Raw genomic sequence first — 18,167 nt, 5'->3', positions numbered from 1 at the left:
GATATTTTCATATTTAAAATTATTAAAATTACCACTGGGATATTTTCCCAAATAATTTAGCAAATTACTAATAGTAGTTTTCTCAGATGAAAAGTATACCTTATATATCCTTAAGATTTTAGAAGTATTTTCATTTGATCATTTTAAGTTGTACAGTTGTAAAACCTATAAAAGAGTAGTCCTGAATGTAAAAAATAATTTTTTTTCACTAATCAATAGATAGTTTTTGACTGGGTAAAGATGTTTACCATTCTTTACAAAATTAATTGGTTGACATTTCTCTTTATGTAAATAGTATAGTACTTGCTTAGTATAGAAAAGAGAAATAAAGACAAGTTGAAAGAAAAAAACACAGCCAGTCACTCTTAAAATTTAAAGTAGAAGATTTTAAGAGACTAATAAGTAACATTCCATTAAGTGGCTTTATCATTGTTTACTTAACCATTCTGCTATTGCTGGGAATTTTTATGTTTTTAATTTAAAAATTGTTAAAATTTTTGGCTGTGTCGGGTCTTTGTTGTGGCACATGGGATCTTTGTTGCGGCATGTGGGATCTTTCGTTGGTGGTGCACAGGCTTCTCTCTAGTTGTGGCACGTGTGCATTGTAGCATGTGGTTTTATTTTTCCCCTCTCTCTAGTTGAGGTGTGTGGGCTCAGTAGTTGCAGTGTGAGGGCTTAGTTGCCATGTAGAATGTGGGATCTTAGTTCCCCGACCAGGGATTGAACCTGTGTCTCGTGCATTGGAAGGCAGATTGTTTACTGCTGGACCACTAGGGAAGTCCCTATTGCTGGGAATTTAAATTTGCTTTCATTTTGTTGCTTTTATAAATAATACTGTGATGAATATCTTCATGCATAGCTTTTTTCCCATTTCATATTTTTTTGGTACAGGGCCAGGCGGGATTATTTTGTTAAGAGTATAACAAACACGCAAGATGTTGTTGTTAACCTTTTCCCACATTTGCCTTCTCTCAGTCTCTTTTCATACATGTATGTAAGTGCATATCACATATGCATATTCATGTACACATTTTTTTTCGCAGAACCATTTGAAAGTAAGTCACAGATGTCAGGCACTTCACCTCTGAATACTTTAGCCTGCACTTCTTAAGAACAAGAAAATTCTTTTACATGATAACCACAATACATTATGAAGAAAATTTATAATAATTTCATATTATCATGTAATATAAAGTGTAGAATCAGAATTCTCTAAATGTCCCCCAAAATGTCTTTTGTTAAAAAAATCTAGGATCAGATTGAGGTTCATGCATTTTATTTTTTGGTTTTTATGCCTCATTAGTCTCTTAACTTAGAATAGCCCCTGCCTCCCCCCGACCCCCTAAACCATGACACTGATTTTTTGAAGAGTTCAGGCCAGTTGTCTTGTAGAATGTCCTACATTCTAGATTTTTATAATTGTGTTTGTCCTCATAATTAGGTTCATGTTACATTTTTGGCAAAAGTACTTCATAGCTGATGTCATTTGCTTATTGCATTATATCAGGGGATACATAGTGTCTGCTTGTCCCACTGTTGGTGGCCTTACATTTGATCACTTGGTTAAGGTGGTAGCTACCAGATTTTTAGTTATAAAGGTGCCTTTTTCCTTCGTAATTAATAATCATTTGTGAACCTAATTATCTGTTTGCATTGTGCTGACACCAAGGTGGCTGAGCAGTGATGGGAAAAAAAATCACAAAACACAGTATGTTTATGCCATTATAAATTTGTGGTTATTAACCCTACTGGATTCCTCAACTTCAAGATAATCCTACTGTGTTTCTCTAGTCAGCTTGTGTTCCCCCTCTCCACAGTGATGATTTGAAACCTTTTCTCTCCTCAAGCCTGTGTTCTTTTACCTTTTGTATCACTTTGAAAAAATGATCTTGGTTTCTGGAAGAAGGAAGAGGGGTTCTTTTCCCACCATAAACCAGCACAGTGGAGCAGTTAAGAGTGCTGGCAACAGAGTTGAGAGTGTGTGGCTCTGGATCCCGCTCTCACCACTCACTCGTTTTACTATGGACTTAGTTATTAATCATTCTATTCTTGGTCTTCTCAGTTGCAGAAGAATAATTACCATTATACTTCACAGAGTAGTTGTGAGGATTAAATGAAGTGTAAATCATTGTAGAGGTCTTAACATGCTTCCTGGTATATGGTGCATGTTCAGTAAATATTAGCTCTTTTTATGCTACTTCTTAAGAAACTTAATTATAAAGTTAATTATACTGTCTCCTGTATCTTCAACCTCTCCTAGTCTGTTGACCTCTTCCCATAAGCACTGAAACTTACACATATATTTTCTATCTTAAGCTAACTAACCAACCAATAACTAACTAAGAAGACCTTTCTTGCATCTCACATTTATCTTCAGCTCTTGTCCTATATCCCCCTTTCGTAGCTGTTTGTCAACTGCCTACATTTGCTGTGTCTGTGTCCCTTTTTTTCTTTCCCATTTCTGCTCCCACCATTCCACTAAACTATCCCTAAGCACCATTTCCTCTCTAAATTCATTATTACCCTTTTCTCTTGGTGTTTTCTTTATTATTCATAAAAGGTCAAAGTTATCTTTTAAAAATACAGCTCTGGTCTCATGATTCTTTTGTTAAAACTAGGGGATTGATATTGTTGTTGACATTAAAGTTTCAAATCCTCAGTATAGTCCACAGGGTCCTGCCTAACTGCCCATCCTTATCTTATACAAATTTCCTCTCCACTCTAAGCACTTGAGCCAGGTAAGTCCTTTAATTTCCTTGAACAAGCTTTACTCTTGTCTGAGCATTTACATTTTGTCCTCCTTTTTGAACCACTCTCCATTTTCCACTTGTTTCCTTTGGACAGTTTCAGCGTAAATGTCATATTCTCAGTAAAACCTTCCCTGATCTGGTTCAGAAGAAATGCAGCACCTGTATTTTCTGTTCATATTGCTCATCACAGTTGTAATTAAATAACTAATCGGGTAATTCTTCTTTGGAACGTAAGCTCCATGAAGGCAGGAACTGTAACTCTTTCGTTTGTTGCTGAATCTCCAGATTCTACTAGTACAGTTGTTTTGCTAGAAGGTATTTGGTAAGTATTTGTTGAACGAAGAATGAATTATTATTCATTCATAGAAATTTCACTCATCTCTTTATTCTTTAATGATAATTCTAAAATCTGTAAACTTAAAGTATTTGGAGTTTCAGTGCGTTCTATAGAGGTTCCTCTGAAGACTTCTATCCCGCTTCTTCCAGATGATCTGAAGATACAGCCCCAAGTGGCTGCGGCAAACAAGTGATTTCTTTGAGCTCTGTTTTATATTAAAAATACATGAACATTTTGCTTTCTGTTTCTTAATATTATTAACATTTGTTAAACAAACAGTGCCTAAAACTGATACTAGGGAATAGAATAGACACTCTTGTGATCACACATTTCCAATTCTTCCAGCCATTCCTCATTTGACATTGTCTCACATCTACTTGGTAGCCTGTTCACAGTCCTGAAGAAACTATATTTCATGGTTCTAGAACTGAACACAGTTCTTCAGGTATTATCAGCACATAGATACGTTGAATGAGTAATGGGCAAAATGTAATGAGGCAGAGCTGGAAGTGTTTGGATTTATCAGTTTTACTTTTGAAATTGGTGTAGGTACAGTAAGTGTTTTAAGTTGACATATTTTTAGAAATAAGGTAAAATTAAATGTATCTTAAGACTATGTAGGGTTAAGATTGTAGATGTTGTACTGTTATCCTTAGTTTTAATTATGTTTTCCAAATCAAATACTAAAACAAAAATACATTTTTAGTGCAGAAAGCGGTTGCCTCTGTGACATGATGTGCAGATGTGTGTTGTTGTTCCACTTGTAGTGTGACCAAGCACAGATTGGTTACCAGCAATCCAACAGCTGTACGTGTGTGTGACCACAGATGTAGTATACTAGATAGAATTCTGAAGAAAGTCCCAATTTAAGTGAAATGTACTTTAGTTTTTCATGTATATTTGAGAATGATTAGGCATATTTTTTACTTATGATATTTACTACTCTGGTTAATTTCTTGAAGAACTGAATTTAGAATTCCTGGAAGTTTTCATTTGTTATAATTTGTGATGAATTCATGTATTATATAATGTTTAGTACTGTATGTATTAATTATTTATGTGTGTAACAGGCAACTCAAAGTTATGTTGACGAATGTCCTATGGACGGATTTAGGACGAAAATTCAGAAAGACCCTACCTAAAAATGATGCTAATTTATGTGATGCCAGCAAGGTGCAATCAGACTCATTGCCTTCGACATCTGTTGACAGCCTAGAGACATGTCAAAAATTAGAACCTCTTCACCAAAGCCTTAATTTATCTGAAAGGTATGTTGTTCAGTATTGATTTTGTTCAACTTACCGCAGTTGAAATAATTTAAGTCCAATAGTCTTCAAAATAAGATTGTTGGAAATGATCTTTAAGAAAATCTGCATATACAGGTGTGACTCCCTCAAATCTTAAAGTTGACAATTTAATTTACAAAGTTAATGATTCTACATTTCATTAGATTGACATAGAATTATTTTTAAAAACAAGTATTCGTAGTGCATTTAGCTTAATAATTTGATTCACATGTACATATTTTTAGAGATTCACATATGATATAAAATGAAGAACTAGATATATATAGATGGGTAAGGACCTAGATTAAATATTTTTTGAAAGATGTGTTAAAGATGCAGAAAATAAAACAGGTATGTATATCTATCTGTAGATCTTTTTAATTTTCTGCATCTTTAACATATCTTTTAAATATTATTTAACCTGGGTCCTTACTACTTTTGACTTTGTGAGCTTCCTTGTATTTTACATGCATTTTTTTTTTAAAAAGGAGATGATTTTGAAATATTACTCCCAGATTTTTGATAATAAATATGTGGTTTAATTTTGAAAACTAACAAGTTTTGTTCTATATTTTTTAAAAGAATTATATATGAAGTTTGGGGCTAAAAATTAGGAATTAGCTCTGGGAATTTGTCATCTGTAACATATTAATAATATTTTTAATGTATTTCCACTTACGGTTTTAACCCTTAAATGAGTATTTTTTAGGGGAGGTATTTTGCTTTCAATTAGAATATCCTGTCATTAGCTAGATGGTGCTTTGGTTATTTGGTCTGTAATCTGATAACGATTTGTAAGTGCTTTAAGCCAAGATCCAGTGAAAACCTGTTAACTTTCAGCACAATTATTTTAAATATTAAAGAACTCTGTCAAAACATCTGAACATAGTATTATGCATTAATTGTATTTTTAAAAAGGACACTTTTTTTTTTAATACATCTTTATTGGAGTGTAATTGCTTCACAATGCTGTGTTAGTTTCTGTTGTACAACAAAGTGAATCAGCCATATGCATACATAGATCCCCATATGCCCTCCCTCTTGCGTCTCCCTCCTACCCTCCTTATCCCACCCCTCTAGGTGGTCACAAAGCACCGAGCTGATCTCCCTGTGTTGTGCGGCTGCTTCACACTAGCTATCTATTTTACATTTGGTAGTGTGTATATGTTGATGCTTCTCTCACTTCGTCCCAGCTTACCCTTCCCTTTCCCCGTGTCCTCAAGACCATTCTCTATGTCTACTTCTTTATTCCTGTCCTGACACTAGGTTCATCAGTACCATTTATTTTTGGACTCCATATATATGCATTAGCATATGGTATTTGTTTTTCTCTTTCTGACTTACTTCACTCTGTATGACAGACTCTAGGTCCATCCACCTCACTACAAATAACTCAACTTCATTTCTTTTTATGGCTGAGTGATATTCCATTGTATATATGTGCCAAATCTTCTTTATCCATTCATCTATAGATGGACATTTAGGTTGCTTCCATGTCCTGGCTATTGTAAACAGTGCTGCAGTGAACATTGGGGTGCATGTGTCTTTTTGAATTATGGTTTTCTCAGGGTAAATGCTCAGTAGTGGGATTGCTGCGTCATATGGTAGCTATTTTTAGCTTTTTAAGGAACCTCCATACTGTTCTCCATAGTGGTTGTATCAATTTACATTGCCACCAACAGTGCAGAGGAGGGTTCCCTTTTCACCAAGGACACTTCTTTTAAAAAAGGCAAAAACATAAAAAGCTATGTAACAGGAATTTCCGTACTAGATCATATCTGATGTAAATTTAACTTTCTAAAGCACCCAAAATCTTAGAGTCAAACAACTTAGCTTCAGTAATTTATGAAGCAGTTTGCTCTCATTGTCCTGGAGTCCAGTGTTTTTCCTCCTTAGTACAGGTGAGCTATTCCCTTACTGTGCTGCTAGATCTAAATAAAGGGGGCTAAAGGAATGACCCTTCCAATCCCTTTGATTCTCTTGAAAAGAAGCTTTAGCTCTCTTCCAAGTGACATCTGTCCCCTCATCCCATATCTGTCCTTTTTTCAATTAGATCAGCATGATTGGAAAAGTGTAATGTTTCATTCTCTTGGAATAGTTTTTCTCACCACAAGTTGTTAGCAGCTAGATTATGTGTCCATGAAATTTAAATATAATGTGAAGAGTCCCAATAAGATTCTAATTTGGTTTTTACTGTGTGTGTGTTGTTCTGTTCACTTACTGGGATGAACTACTAGTTAGTCCAGACTTTTTCCCTCAGCTCTAGGTGTCCTAAATTTAACTTGTTCCAAAGTGGATGCATCGTCTTTGTTCTCAGACTTGTTCCTATCTCTGTATCTCCTCCCTGTCTGAATATATGACTCCTCTTTACACTTAGTTCTTCAAATTAGAACTTGGAAATTGTCCTGGCTCCTCTTTTTTCCTTATCCTTTGTATCCAATCATTTATCATGTCTAGTTATTTGTACCTCCTAAATCTGTCTTGAAATGATCTTTTCTTCATCTTTATTGCCACTGCCTCAGTTCAGGCCCTGATAACTTTGTGCCTTTATTATGAGGATCATAATTTGATTGGGCTTCCTGAGCATAGTCTTTTTCTTCTCGGTTATTTCTCTGTATTGTTGCTGAAGTATTCATTCTAAAAGGCAGATGTTACTTGTCACTCTCCAGTTTAACATCTTTCTGTGGCTCCACATAAAGTTTAGGATAAAGTTCAAATTCCTTACCTTGGCATACAAGGTCCGTGATGATTTCACCTTTGACTATCTCTAGCTTTGTGTATGTCCACTCTTCCATATTTATGCTGTGCTTTAGATTTAGGAAACTACTGGTAGTTCACTGAATGTATAATGCTGTTTTATTCCTCTGAGCTCATGCTTTTCCTCTTATCTTGGGAACAATTCTCCTTTTCCCCTTTACTGACTTATATTGAGCTCATTATATTTAACATTGAGCTCATTTCTTCTTTGATTCCACCTGCCACATCTGCATTTGATCCCTTTCTTTGTCTTGCTAAGCAGCCTGTTCCTGTATCATAGCACTCATCACACTATACTGTGATTTTTAGTTTCTCTGCTTCCCTGACAATAAGCTTCATGAGGGCAGGGACCCTACATTTTATTATTTTTCCTTGCACAGTACTGGGCACATACTAAACGCTCAATACATGTTTGCTGACTATAAGAAAGAGATTGCTTCTCAGCAGAGTTACATCTTCAGTCTCCTTGATTGAAATGTCTTTTCCTCCATCAGAACCAATTATCTGCTCTGTAATTTTGGGGACAATCAGGAGAAGAGGTATCACAAGCTTCAAATAAGAAAATTGGAGAACTGTTTAGGGTATAGCTTTAGTTAGATGTTTTCTTTGTGGGGCTTGCTATCTAGACTAGGAGACTGAGACTTTTACATGATGCTGTTTGTCTTATTTTCATTTTACTTAGGTAGGATTTCATTATTTCAGAAAGATGAAAGAGAGAAAAATTTATTTATTTATTTATTTTTTGCGGTACGCGGGCCTCTCACTGTTGTGGCCTCTCCCGTTGCGGAGCACAGGCTCCGGATGCGCAGGCTCAGCGGCCATGGCTCATGGGCCCAGCCGCTCTGCGGCATGTGGGAACTTCGCGGACCGGGGCATGAACCAATGTCCCCTGCATCGGCAGGCGGACTCTCAACCACTGTGCCACCAGGGAAGCCGTATTTTTAGTTTTTAACTTAAAGTTTAAATATTGAGTAAACCAAAATTACTCATTCATTCCCAGAAATGTCATTTTTTTTACTTTTTAAAAATTTTATTTACTTGTTTTTATTTTTTAATTTAAACTTTTAAATTTTATATTGGAGTATAGTTGATTTATAATGTTGTGTTAGTTTCAGCTGTACAGAAAAGAAGTGGCATTTTTTAGAAATTTTATGTGCGTTCTAGGATCTAAAGGTAGTGATCTAAGTAAGTTGCCTTTTAATGAAGATAGTTTAGCCTTTTAATTTCCGGATAAAGTTGAGAAGAAAAACAGAAAACACATGATACCAATCAGTCTTGTTAAATAATGAAGAAAAGGGTCAGTAGTTTTAGAAATATCAAATTAGCAGTATGTGGGATGCATACATTTCTTTTTAAACAAGTAAACCATATTTTAGTGTAGGTTTTATCTCCTTATGTGGTTCATATCTATTTTCCTGGGAGAATATTTCCAGATCCTTATAAACTTTGGACATTAGGCAAGAAAGCCTAGTGGGAGACATGTGCAAAACTTTTGAGATGGTAAAGCATCTTTCTCCTGTTTTCATCTATTGGCACCAGAGATTATTAGAGAAATATTGACACAGTGTAACTATATTCTGTTAAAAAAAAGTTAGTTCCTGGTTCTTAGAATTCCCCTAAATGGCTTAATTATATTTATTCATGTTTTTCTTAAGTTTGCTTATGTTTGAAGTTTTAGAAAATTACATATTCCAGTTATTGTGGTGGTAAGACTTTCTGGACACCCCGGTATTCTTGTAACCTTAAGACTTCTTTAAGCCAGTAATGTTTTAGTTGAGTGATAATATATTCACTTAAAATATAGCTTAGTAAAAGAAAAGAGCAAACTTAGGAAATCTGTGAATCTCTTTAAGAAAGTAATTCAAAAATTAAAAATTTTTTTTCTTTGTAGCTTAAGAAACTGATTTAGAAAGTAATATTTTGAATTATGTCATCTGGGATAAGAATACATTTATAGGAACCCTAAAAAAGACCCGGTGCAGCCTAAATAAAGAAATGACCATTGTTAACAAAAAAAAAGAAAATGTTTTGATCAAGAAAAAAATAAGTTACATAGCACAGTTTTAGAAAAGCATTCATCTAAATTACAACAAAATAAAAACTAAATTAGCATTGTAATTTTTTTGCTTGTTATTTATAGCTTTATTACCAGATGTAATTGTTATCTTTCAACAAGGGTTCCATTTCTTTAAAAATTTGCTCTTAGCATCAAGTATGTCTTATTAGCTTTTATCAGTTTTTCAAAGTTTTTCCCCATTTATTAAATTATTTCAATCTTATATTTACCTTGCTACCAATATGTGGGGGAGGAACTCACAATTTGTGATTGAAAAAATTAAGAACCAGAGAAAATAACCATGTAGAGACACAATCAATAAATGATATTACTTCTCAGGCTGGTATACTTTCTGTTTCATCTCACTGCATCACAAAATTTGTTTCTCCTTTGGTTTAACATATTATATGTTGAAGTGTGATTTCATAATATTAGTAAGTAAAGTTAAACAAATTCTGTTTTACTTACTGATACTATTTGCATACTTGGGAAAAAATTGGATGGACTGTGTGAAATGACATTTTTCCGTCCTTCCTTATATATTGTGATAGTATGAGAGATGAAGTATACACCTTTATATATTTCTTGTGAAAATTCAGAATCTTTTGAAATGCTGGCTAGCCCTAGAATTTCCATGGCAGTGCTAATTTATAAGTTGTACACCAAAAGACAGTTTAGGTATTATGAACTTAGTTATTACTTTATAGATTTCTTTTCTGTAAGGCTTTCATACAGAGCTCTCTGTTTCTTCAAGGTACACAAATTACATAAGTTGAGAATAGCTGATGAAAGATGTTTGGGCTATGGTTAGTGTTATGAAGGGCTAGGTGTACTGTAGGCATTGCTAACTATTTAACTATATACTTTTCTAATAAAATATTTTCATTAAGATTGCAGAGCATGATGAATTATGACAATCAAGCACTAATTGAAAAGATAATTTATAAGTTTGAGCAAGACTTCAATAATAGGAAAATTAAAGTGAGCTTCTATTTATTGTATATTTACTGTGTGCCAGGACTTGTGCTAAACTGCTTTACATCTGTTATTTCATCTAATCTTTATAATTTTTTAAGGTAGATATTATAATTCTCCCTATCTTTGAGATGAGGAGATCAAAGATAAGAGGTATAAATTATGGTAAGTAACTTATCTAAGGTTATATAGTTACTAGGTGCTGAATTCAGAACCCAACCTTATGTTTGACTCCAGAGTCCTTGGTCTTAACCTCTGTGCCATACTGCTTTTCATTCTTCTGACCTTTAATCTTTTAATAAGTAGGTATTGGACTTTATTACATATTTTATGTGATGTCTAATTTATTAACCTTTAAATATTCTACTTACTTAAAAAAATTTTTTCTTGTGGCATTTGTTCACATAGTAGTAGAATGCTTTCTAATTGAAGGGTGTATCATGGTAGACATGCTGAGATAGTTCCCTGAACCTTCTGATAGCTTCAGAGGCCCTCTAGGGCTCTTGTGCTTTAGAGATGAGGGTTCTACTGCAGTTTGGTATATAATCTTTTCAAGTGGTTTTTGGGTGAATTTTGACATTTTTCTCTTCTAGGAAAGACTTTCAGCTATTTGTTTAGCTTAAAAATTCTCATTTATCCTCTAAGATTCTTTTTTCATAGCTCAGCTTTTTCTTCCTTCAAAATCTAGCAGCAAAACAAACCATAAAAGAATAGAATGATCATTTATTATTCAGAAGCTAATTCTAATCTTTATAATTTTTCCTTTTCCTTGCTGATATTTGTATTTTTTGTTGTTGATTATTCTCTTCAGTACTTTTTATAGGACTAATCTTCTATGGACTCTTTCTCTCATATTTGGAAAGACAGCTTTTTTTTTTTTTTTAGGGACTCAACATTAAAAACACATTTAAACATACTATAGTCAGGCATTTAAACAGAGGTACTAAATTATAGCTGATATTTCTTTGGTATTTCTTCCCCTGTGCCCCAAATTTTCTCTTTATAAACACTACGGTTCTTGGATTATTTTCATTATGAGCCACATTTTAGAATTCAGTAATGATAGGGGACCATAAAAAGAGTGTATCATCTGCTCTTAAAATGAGCTATCAACTAGTATATCAGATTCTCTCATCTCTTAAAAGTAAGTAAAATTTTAATTGTGCCAAACTATTTGGAAAAAAATAGTTCTTACCCAATAAAATTCTCTCTTCTAATATTTCTGCATTTTCCCTAAAGCATTGAGAACTGTAGTTGAGTTTTCTTTAGTGATTTATTTCACAGCAATTCCTAGTGTGAGGTCAGACAGAAGAAATCTTGAGACTCCTTACTGGTCCTGTATTGTCTTCATTCCTACTTCAATTCGAGGATTTTAAGAAGGGTTCTGTCAGACATCAAATATACAAAGCAGACAATAATAAATAGGATTCTTAGAGATTTAAATCATGAGGGGAGATAGAAAAATATCTGTCCTCCTCTCCCCACAGTTAGTGGTTGTACTAAATGGCTAACTTTCTTTGCTTTCTTCCTTCACTCAAACTGAGTTCAGAGAGTTGTATTTACTGCTAGCCTTGTTTTTAGATCATATACTGGTTAATCAACCCAGTACATTTTTTTGTGGAGGTTGTCCTGGAAATGGATATTTTTAAAGTTTCCTGAAGTATCTACAGAAAAGCTCAGTTATCTTGATGCTGTGGCAGGTTAGTATTGAGGATGCAGTGTAATGGGATAAAATTAAAAGAACCACAAGATAATTGGCCCAGGTCCTTCTTCCAGGAAGAGCTGCTTATACTTGGGCAACCATTTAACTTTTCTGAGCTTTGAGTTCTTCATGTTTAAAATAAAGAGAAGGCTAAGTTATTTTAAAGCTTTCCTATGAGTTGAAATTCTACATTATCTGGAACATAGTGAAAAGAACACAGTGCCTCTATGTAGTGAAAATAGAGTACCTCTGAGAACTACAGCAGATGTAACAAAGTACAGGGAAGCTCACATTTTTTTTACTTAAACAAAAGTACTCTGGCCCTTTCTAGGTGTTATATATTGTCTCTCACAAAAGGTCAATAAAGTGCTTCAAGTGACATATGGGTAACAGTCAAGGGGGACATCTGATAAAGAGGAGATAGGAAACTTAAAAAATACACTAATGTGAGGTAAAAAAATCACAATAATTTGGCCTGGGCCAGTCAATTCAGGACAGATAGTTGCCTTGAGGGCATCATTGTAGTGTGGAAAAGAACATCAGTTGTTTATAGTAACAACTGGCTAACCAGGAGAAGATTAGGCTATCCTCTTCTGTTTAAGGATATGAAACCACCACTTTAAAAAAGTTTGGAGTGTTAAAAATTACACTTTACTAAACATTTATTTTGTTGACCCTTTTCCCTGGTGCTATTATATAAAGAGTATTTATTACCATCAGTATATGTGCTGTTTCACTTAAGGACTCTATCATTACCATAGATACAATCTGAATGATGTCTTCCTTATTGGATTTAGCATTTGTCATTTACCAATTATGAGTATTGTTATTTACCAAGGACCTTTCTGTTGAAGGAGAAGAATAAAGATTTATTGAATTGGTTTGTAGTATCTGTGTTTTTAATAACTACTGGAAAAGAAAAAGCATTTTTTGAGAAAAACTGGTTAAAATTTTAAGCAACCCCAATAGCATCCACTAAGTACAGTTAAGCCATTGTAGTGGCATGCCAATCTATGCCAATTTATAAGATATAAGTATTTCTAGAAACAAAAAAAAGAGTGTTCATCCAACATTTTGAGTTTTTATGGGCTGATTTCCAGGGTGGTATAATTCTAATAGCTTACTTGTACTGAGTTGAAAATGCTTGAAAATTCAACTTCCTAGAATTTCTTTTACTGCAAATTTCAGTACAGTACAGTGTTTGTTATTTTATATGACAGGATACCCAGAGTTATATTGACGAATGTCCTGGGAACGGAGTTAGGAAGAAAATACATAAAGACCTCACCTGTAACTGAGGCCAGTTTGGGTGATACAGACAACTTGCAATCAGAGCAGCTTTCTTCATCATCTGATGGCAGCCTAGAATCTTGTCAAAATCTAAATCCTCACAAGAGCTCCTTTTTATCTGAAAGGTATGTTTAGTGATAACTTTACTCAAAATAAATATTTTACTTATTCTCATGAGCCTTCCTCTATTCTTCCCCCACAGATATGTTACTGCTAAATGAGAGGCAGCCGTGCTCTGATGGCTAGTATAACTTTTCTCTCCTGGTGGCTGGAACGGCTATTGGAACCAACAGTCCATAGCTAATAATCAGTTTCAGGCAGTACCGGCCACTCTACTTGTGTTTTGGGAAAATGGAGGCAGACTCTTAATGAAAATTTAGTTACCTATTTCAGTTTATTTGTCTGGTATAATTGAAATTCATTCTCCTGACATCTGTCTATTCCTTCTCCTTCTTTGTCCTATTCATCCATCTGGCTGTCTCTCTATCCATCCATCCATCTGTCCGTCCGTCCATCCACATCCATCTTTTCTTTTTTTTTTTTTTTTCTTTTTCTTTTTGGGGTACGCGGGCCTCTCACTGTTGTGGCCTCTCCCGTTGCGGAGCACAGGCTCCAGACGTGCAGGTTCAGCGGCCGTGGCTCACGGGCCCAGCTGCTCCGCGGCATGTGGGATCTTCCCGGACCGGGTCACGAACCCGCGTCCCCTGCATCGGCAGGCGGACTCTCAACCACTGTGCCACCAGGGAAGCCCCCCTCCATCTTTTCTTATTCACTATTTGTATACTCATATTCTAGAACTGTACCTGGCCATTAAATATCTGCTGAATGAATGACTGAATGCATTCTTCACAAAAAATGGCCCGAGATAGCTGAATTCCATTAACAAACATGGCTTACTGTACTAATAAGAGAAATGGAAATCAGCAGTTGCTTTTGTTTTAAGCTTTAGCAAAGGCTCATTTGGGGGCTGTAAATAAGAAAAAAATTTGCAGTAAAAAGCTAGGGGATGTCAGTTAGTAAATAGTACTAGATCTTTTAACTTTCATTTACTGTGAACTTCTCTATTTTATTTTCTGCTTTCCACCAGTACAATAAATAGTTTTGATCTGAGTGAAAAATTATTGATCCAGTCTTAATTGTCCCTCTACCCCCAACCAAAAGGTAACTTCTGGTTTGTATTTCTCTTGTAAGCCTAATTACATTAAAGAGTATTTATGGTTGCCTTTTAAAATATCTATAACAAATTTCTTAATTTCTAACACATTCTGTTTTTATAAACTCTGTTTATTTCTTATGAACTTAAAAATTTTATGAATTTTTCTCCTTTTGGAAAATATTTTGTGTTTCACTTAGGTTCTACTTAGTAAATTCTCAGTGACAATTTTAACTTTATACTTTTTCTGAATTTGCTGAAAAAAAAGAGCTCCAGTGGCATTATCCAGTTACTAATAAATTTAATGTAGAATCAGAGATAGTAGAAATGCATTTATCATTTTGCACTGTAAGTGTTTATATTTGCCTCCTGTACTAGACCATGAGCTCCTTAAGGAGAGATCATATCTTATTTACATTTATATCCAGTGCTTAGCTCAATACATATTGAATTTTGTGCACTTGGGTTAATGTTCATGTCATTTAACCTTGATCTTTGGTTTCCTTAGTTGTAAAAAGAGAAATATATATATATATATATATATATATTTATTTTTTTTTTTTTTTTTTGTGGTACGCGGGCCTCTCACTGTTGTGGCCTTTCCCGTTGCGGAGCACAGGCTCCGGACGTGCAGGCTCAGCGGCCATGGCTCACGGGCCCAGCCGCTCCGCGGCATGTGGGATCTTCCCGGACCGGGGCACGAACCCGTGTCCCCTGCATTGGCAGGCAGACTCTCAACCACTGCGCCACCAGGGAAGCCCAAGAGAAATAATTTTGAATAATGTTTCTAACCTCACAAAATTGTGTATAATCATTTTAAAATCTCACTTGTGAGAATTCTTTATGAAAATAAAATACCATACAAAAAATTATTATTGAAGATACTTTCTGTAGAGAAAGTCACTTATGTACTGTTCCCATGGAATTCAAATGACATCAGTGCACATTCATGCTGTTATGAAAAATAGCACTATTGTGAGGATTCTGTGAAACTATCAAATTGTAATCTATACTTTTCAGGCTTTATACCAACCTGGGGCTAAGATTTACTAGTAACAACTCTAAAATTTCTGGCTCTTTCTAAAATCTATTCAGTGAGAACTCTAGGTCTCCTAAGGTCCTTTCCAAATAGTAAGGAAATTTCCAGGTTGTATTTGATATGGACCCTGGAAATTCATTCTCTTGGTGGTAATTTTCATTCTTTGATTCTTGCATTTAGAATAGGCATAGACTTTGGAGCCAGATGCCTGGATTCAGATTTTAGCTGTACTGCTAACATGCTGACTTACCTTGGGCAAGTTAACCTATTCTATCTTTAAAACAGGGATAATTATACACATCTTATAGGATTATTGTGCAGATTTAAGGAGATAACCTATGTAAAATGCCTAGAACTTGATAGGTAACCAATAAATGGTAGTCACAATTGCCACAGCCATACTAGTATTACCATGTGGTTTAAGGAGTACTGTACTCCTTAAACCAAACTAGTTCTCTCTTCCCTTAAAATGAGTTCATTTTGAGGAGAATCCAGAGTGCCCCATAAATTTTAAGTATGGCCATATCATCACTTCAGTAGATATGCCCCATTAAAACTAAATACAGGATGAATACAGGATAGGCTCGAGGAGGGGACTCTTGTAACCAACCTCCTCCTAGTTTGCCTGTCTTAAAATCAGAAAGAGTAAATAGAAATTAGATCTTCTCAGAAGGAAACATGATGTTCTGACATTATTGTTACTGTTCTGTTATTGTAGAGAATGTGGCCAACTTTGTTACAAAGATAGAATGTCAAGTAGCAACCAGAAGTTGGTGGGTTGAAGAACGGGGGCTATGGCTGAAAACTGAGATTTCCTCTGAAAACCCAGTGCTTGTGCCCTTGAATGATACCTATGAAAAAATGTTATATGAAGGCTAAAAGTCTTACTTTAGCCTTAGCTTGTCTTTATTGTTCAGAGCTGTTATTACCAACTTTAATGACAGCCTGAATGTAATTATATAGGAAAAAAAGTCTTGTGTTTTATGCCAAAAATAAAGGATTAATAGAAAACACCAAAAGTGAATAGGAAATTTAAAATGGTCACCTTGAAGTAGCATATTTGCTTTTTCTAGATGTCAATTTATTATTTTAACATATAGATACTTAATTATTAACCTTTATACTATTCCTATAACAAATTTTAATTAATATTTATTAAGTCTTTACTATGATATTACACTGTGATAAATGCCATACCTGTATTAACTTATTTAGTACAGACTTGAATTGCAGCTCAGGCAATTTGCTTAACTTCTGTTTCTCTGTACCTCAGTTTAGCCCATCTGTAAGATAAGATAATAATACCTAGGTATGCTGGAGGAGTAAATCACTTATTATCTTTTAATTTGATAACTTTTTACATCAATACATAGAGATCTATTTTATCTTCTTTTACATATATTTACTTCCTTATGGGTGGACATTTAGGGTATTTTTCATTTTTTATCTGTATAACAATGCCATAATAAATGGAGTTATCCTTTTTTATAAATTTATTTTTAAAATTTATTTATTTATTTTTGGCTGCATTGGGTCTTCGTTGCTGTGTGTGGGTTTTCTCTGGTTGTGTCGAGCAGGGGCTACTCTTTGTTGCGGTGCATGGGCTTCTCATTGTAGTGGCTTCTCTTATTGCAGAGCACGGGCTCTAGGTGCGTGGGCTTCAGTAGTCGCAGCACACGGGCTCAGTAGTTGTGGCTCATGGGCTCTAGAGCACAGGCTCTGTTGTTGTGGTGCATGGGCTTAGTTGCCTCGCGGCATGTGGGATCTTCCCAGACCAGGGCTCGAACCTGTGTCCCCTGCATTGGCAGGCGGATTCTTAACCACTGTGCCACCAGGGAAGTCTATTAAGTTTATTTATTTTATTTATTTAGTTTTGGCTGTGTTGGGTCTTCGTTACTGCGTGCAGGCTTTCTCTAGTTGAAGCGAGCGGTGGCTACTCTTCGTTGTGGTGCACGGGCTTCTCATAGTGGTGGCTTCTCTTGTTGCAGAGCATGGGCTCTAGGCACACGGGCTTCAGTAGTTGTGGCATACAGGCTCAGTAGTTGTGGCTCGCTGGCTGTAGAGTGCAGGCTCAGTAGTTGTGGCTTACGGGCTTAGTTGCTCTGCAGCAAGTGGGATCCTCCCAGACCAGGGATCGAACCCGTGTCCCCTGCATTGGCAGGTGGATTCTTAACCACTGCGCCACCAGGGAAGTCCCAATAAATGGATTTATATATATATCTTTGTGTACTTAGTCTTACAAATCTTGTAGTGCCATTCTCCTGTACTTTATCCAGAATTAAGTGATATTGAAATTTTTTGATGACCTGTTGGCAAAAATAAACATAATTGTTTTCAATAAATTGTTTTCATTTCAGTCATTTCTTATTTCAGTGAAGACGGATTTTGTATTTCTCACATGAGTTTCTTCTTTAGTCTTTGCATGTATTGGGGTGTTTCATTTGTTTCTTACTGATTTGTAAGAACTCTTATGAAAGGTACTAACTCTTTGTTATATGTGTTGCAAAAATTTTTTTAGGTTTCCTATTTGTAATTTTACTTTGTTTATACTAACTTCTGTAGTATTGATACTTAAAGTTTTATTTTGTAAAACCTGTCAGTGTTTGACCCCAGTGTTTTGGTTTATTCTTGGAAAGACCTCCTCAACCCCAAGTATAAAAATAGGTCAGTGAACTACAGTTTTAATTTGTGATGTTTTGAGTGAGGTATTAGACCCAGAATAACAGTCTGGAGATAACTTTTCTAATTGTTTTGGTTCCTTTTTGCCTTTCTGGAGTCTGATATAAATGTCTATGGATACATGGGTTGCTTCCACTTTTTGG

The 18,167-nt window shown here is 35.1% G+C and overlaps 1 protein-coding gene across 30 annotated transcripts in view; it reads left to right on the top strand.

Annotated features, from left to right (window-relative positions):
* SENP7 (SUMO specific peptidase 7) overlaps positions 1-18,167 on the top strand; it is a 172,213-nt gene that overhangs the window by 81,016 nt on the left and 73,030 nt on the right. For 25 of the 30 annotated variants that reach the window (XM_089910473.1, XM_089910472.1, XM_089910468.1 and 22 more), the window contains 2 exons: positions 4,158-4,355; positions 13,084-13,278. The exons of 3 other annotated variants lie outside the window; for them this stretch is intronic. In XM_089910473.1, coding sequence (XP_089766599.1) covers positions 4,158-4,355; positions 13,084-13,278 — 393 coding nt within the window. The remainder of the gene's footprint in view (positions 1-4,157; positions 4,356-13,083; positions 13,279-18,167) is intronic. 2 more of the 30 variants (XM_089910487.1, XM_089910486.1) reach the window with 1 other exon arrangement.

Source organism: Delphinapterus leucas, chromosome 4 (genome assembly GCF_059928025.1).
Source record: "Delphinapterus leucas isolate spDelLeu-1000000601 "Yukka" chromosome 4, BTC_Dleu_Yukka2, whole genome shotgun sequence".
Classification (NCBI taxonomy): Eukaryota; Metazoa; Chordata; class Mammalia; order Artiodactyla; family Monodontidae; genus Delphinapterus; species Delphinapterus leucas.
Note: the sequence above shows the minus strand (reverse complement) of the source record. Positions and strands in the feature narration are given on the sequence as shown.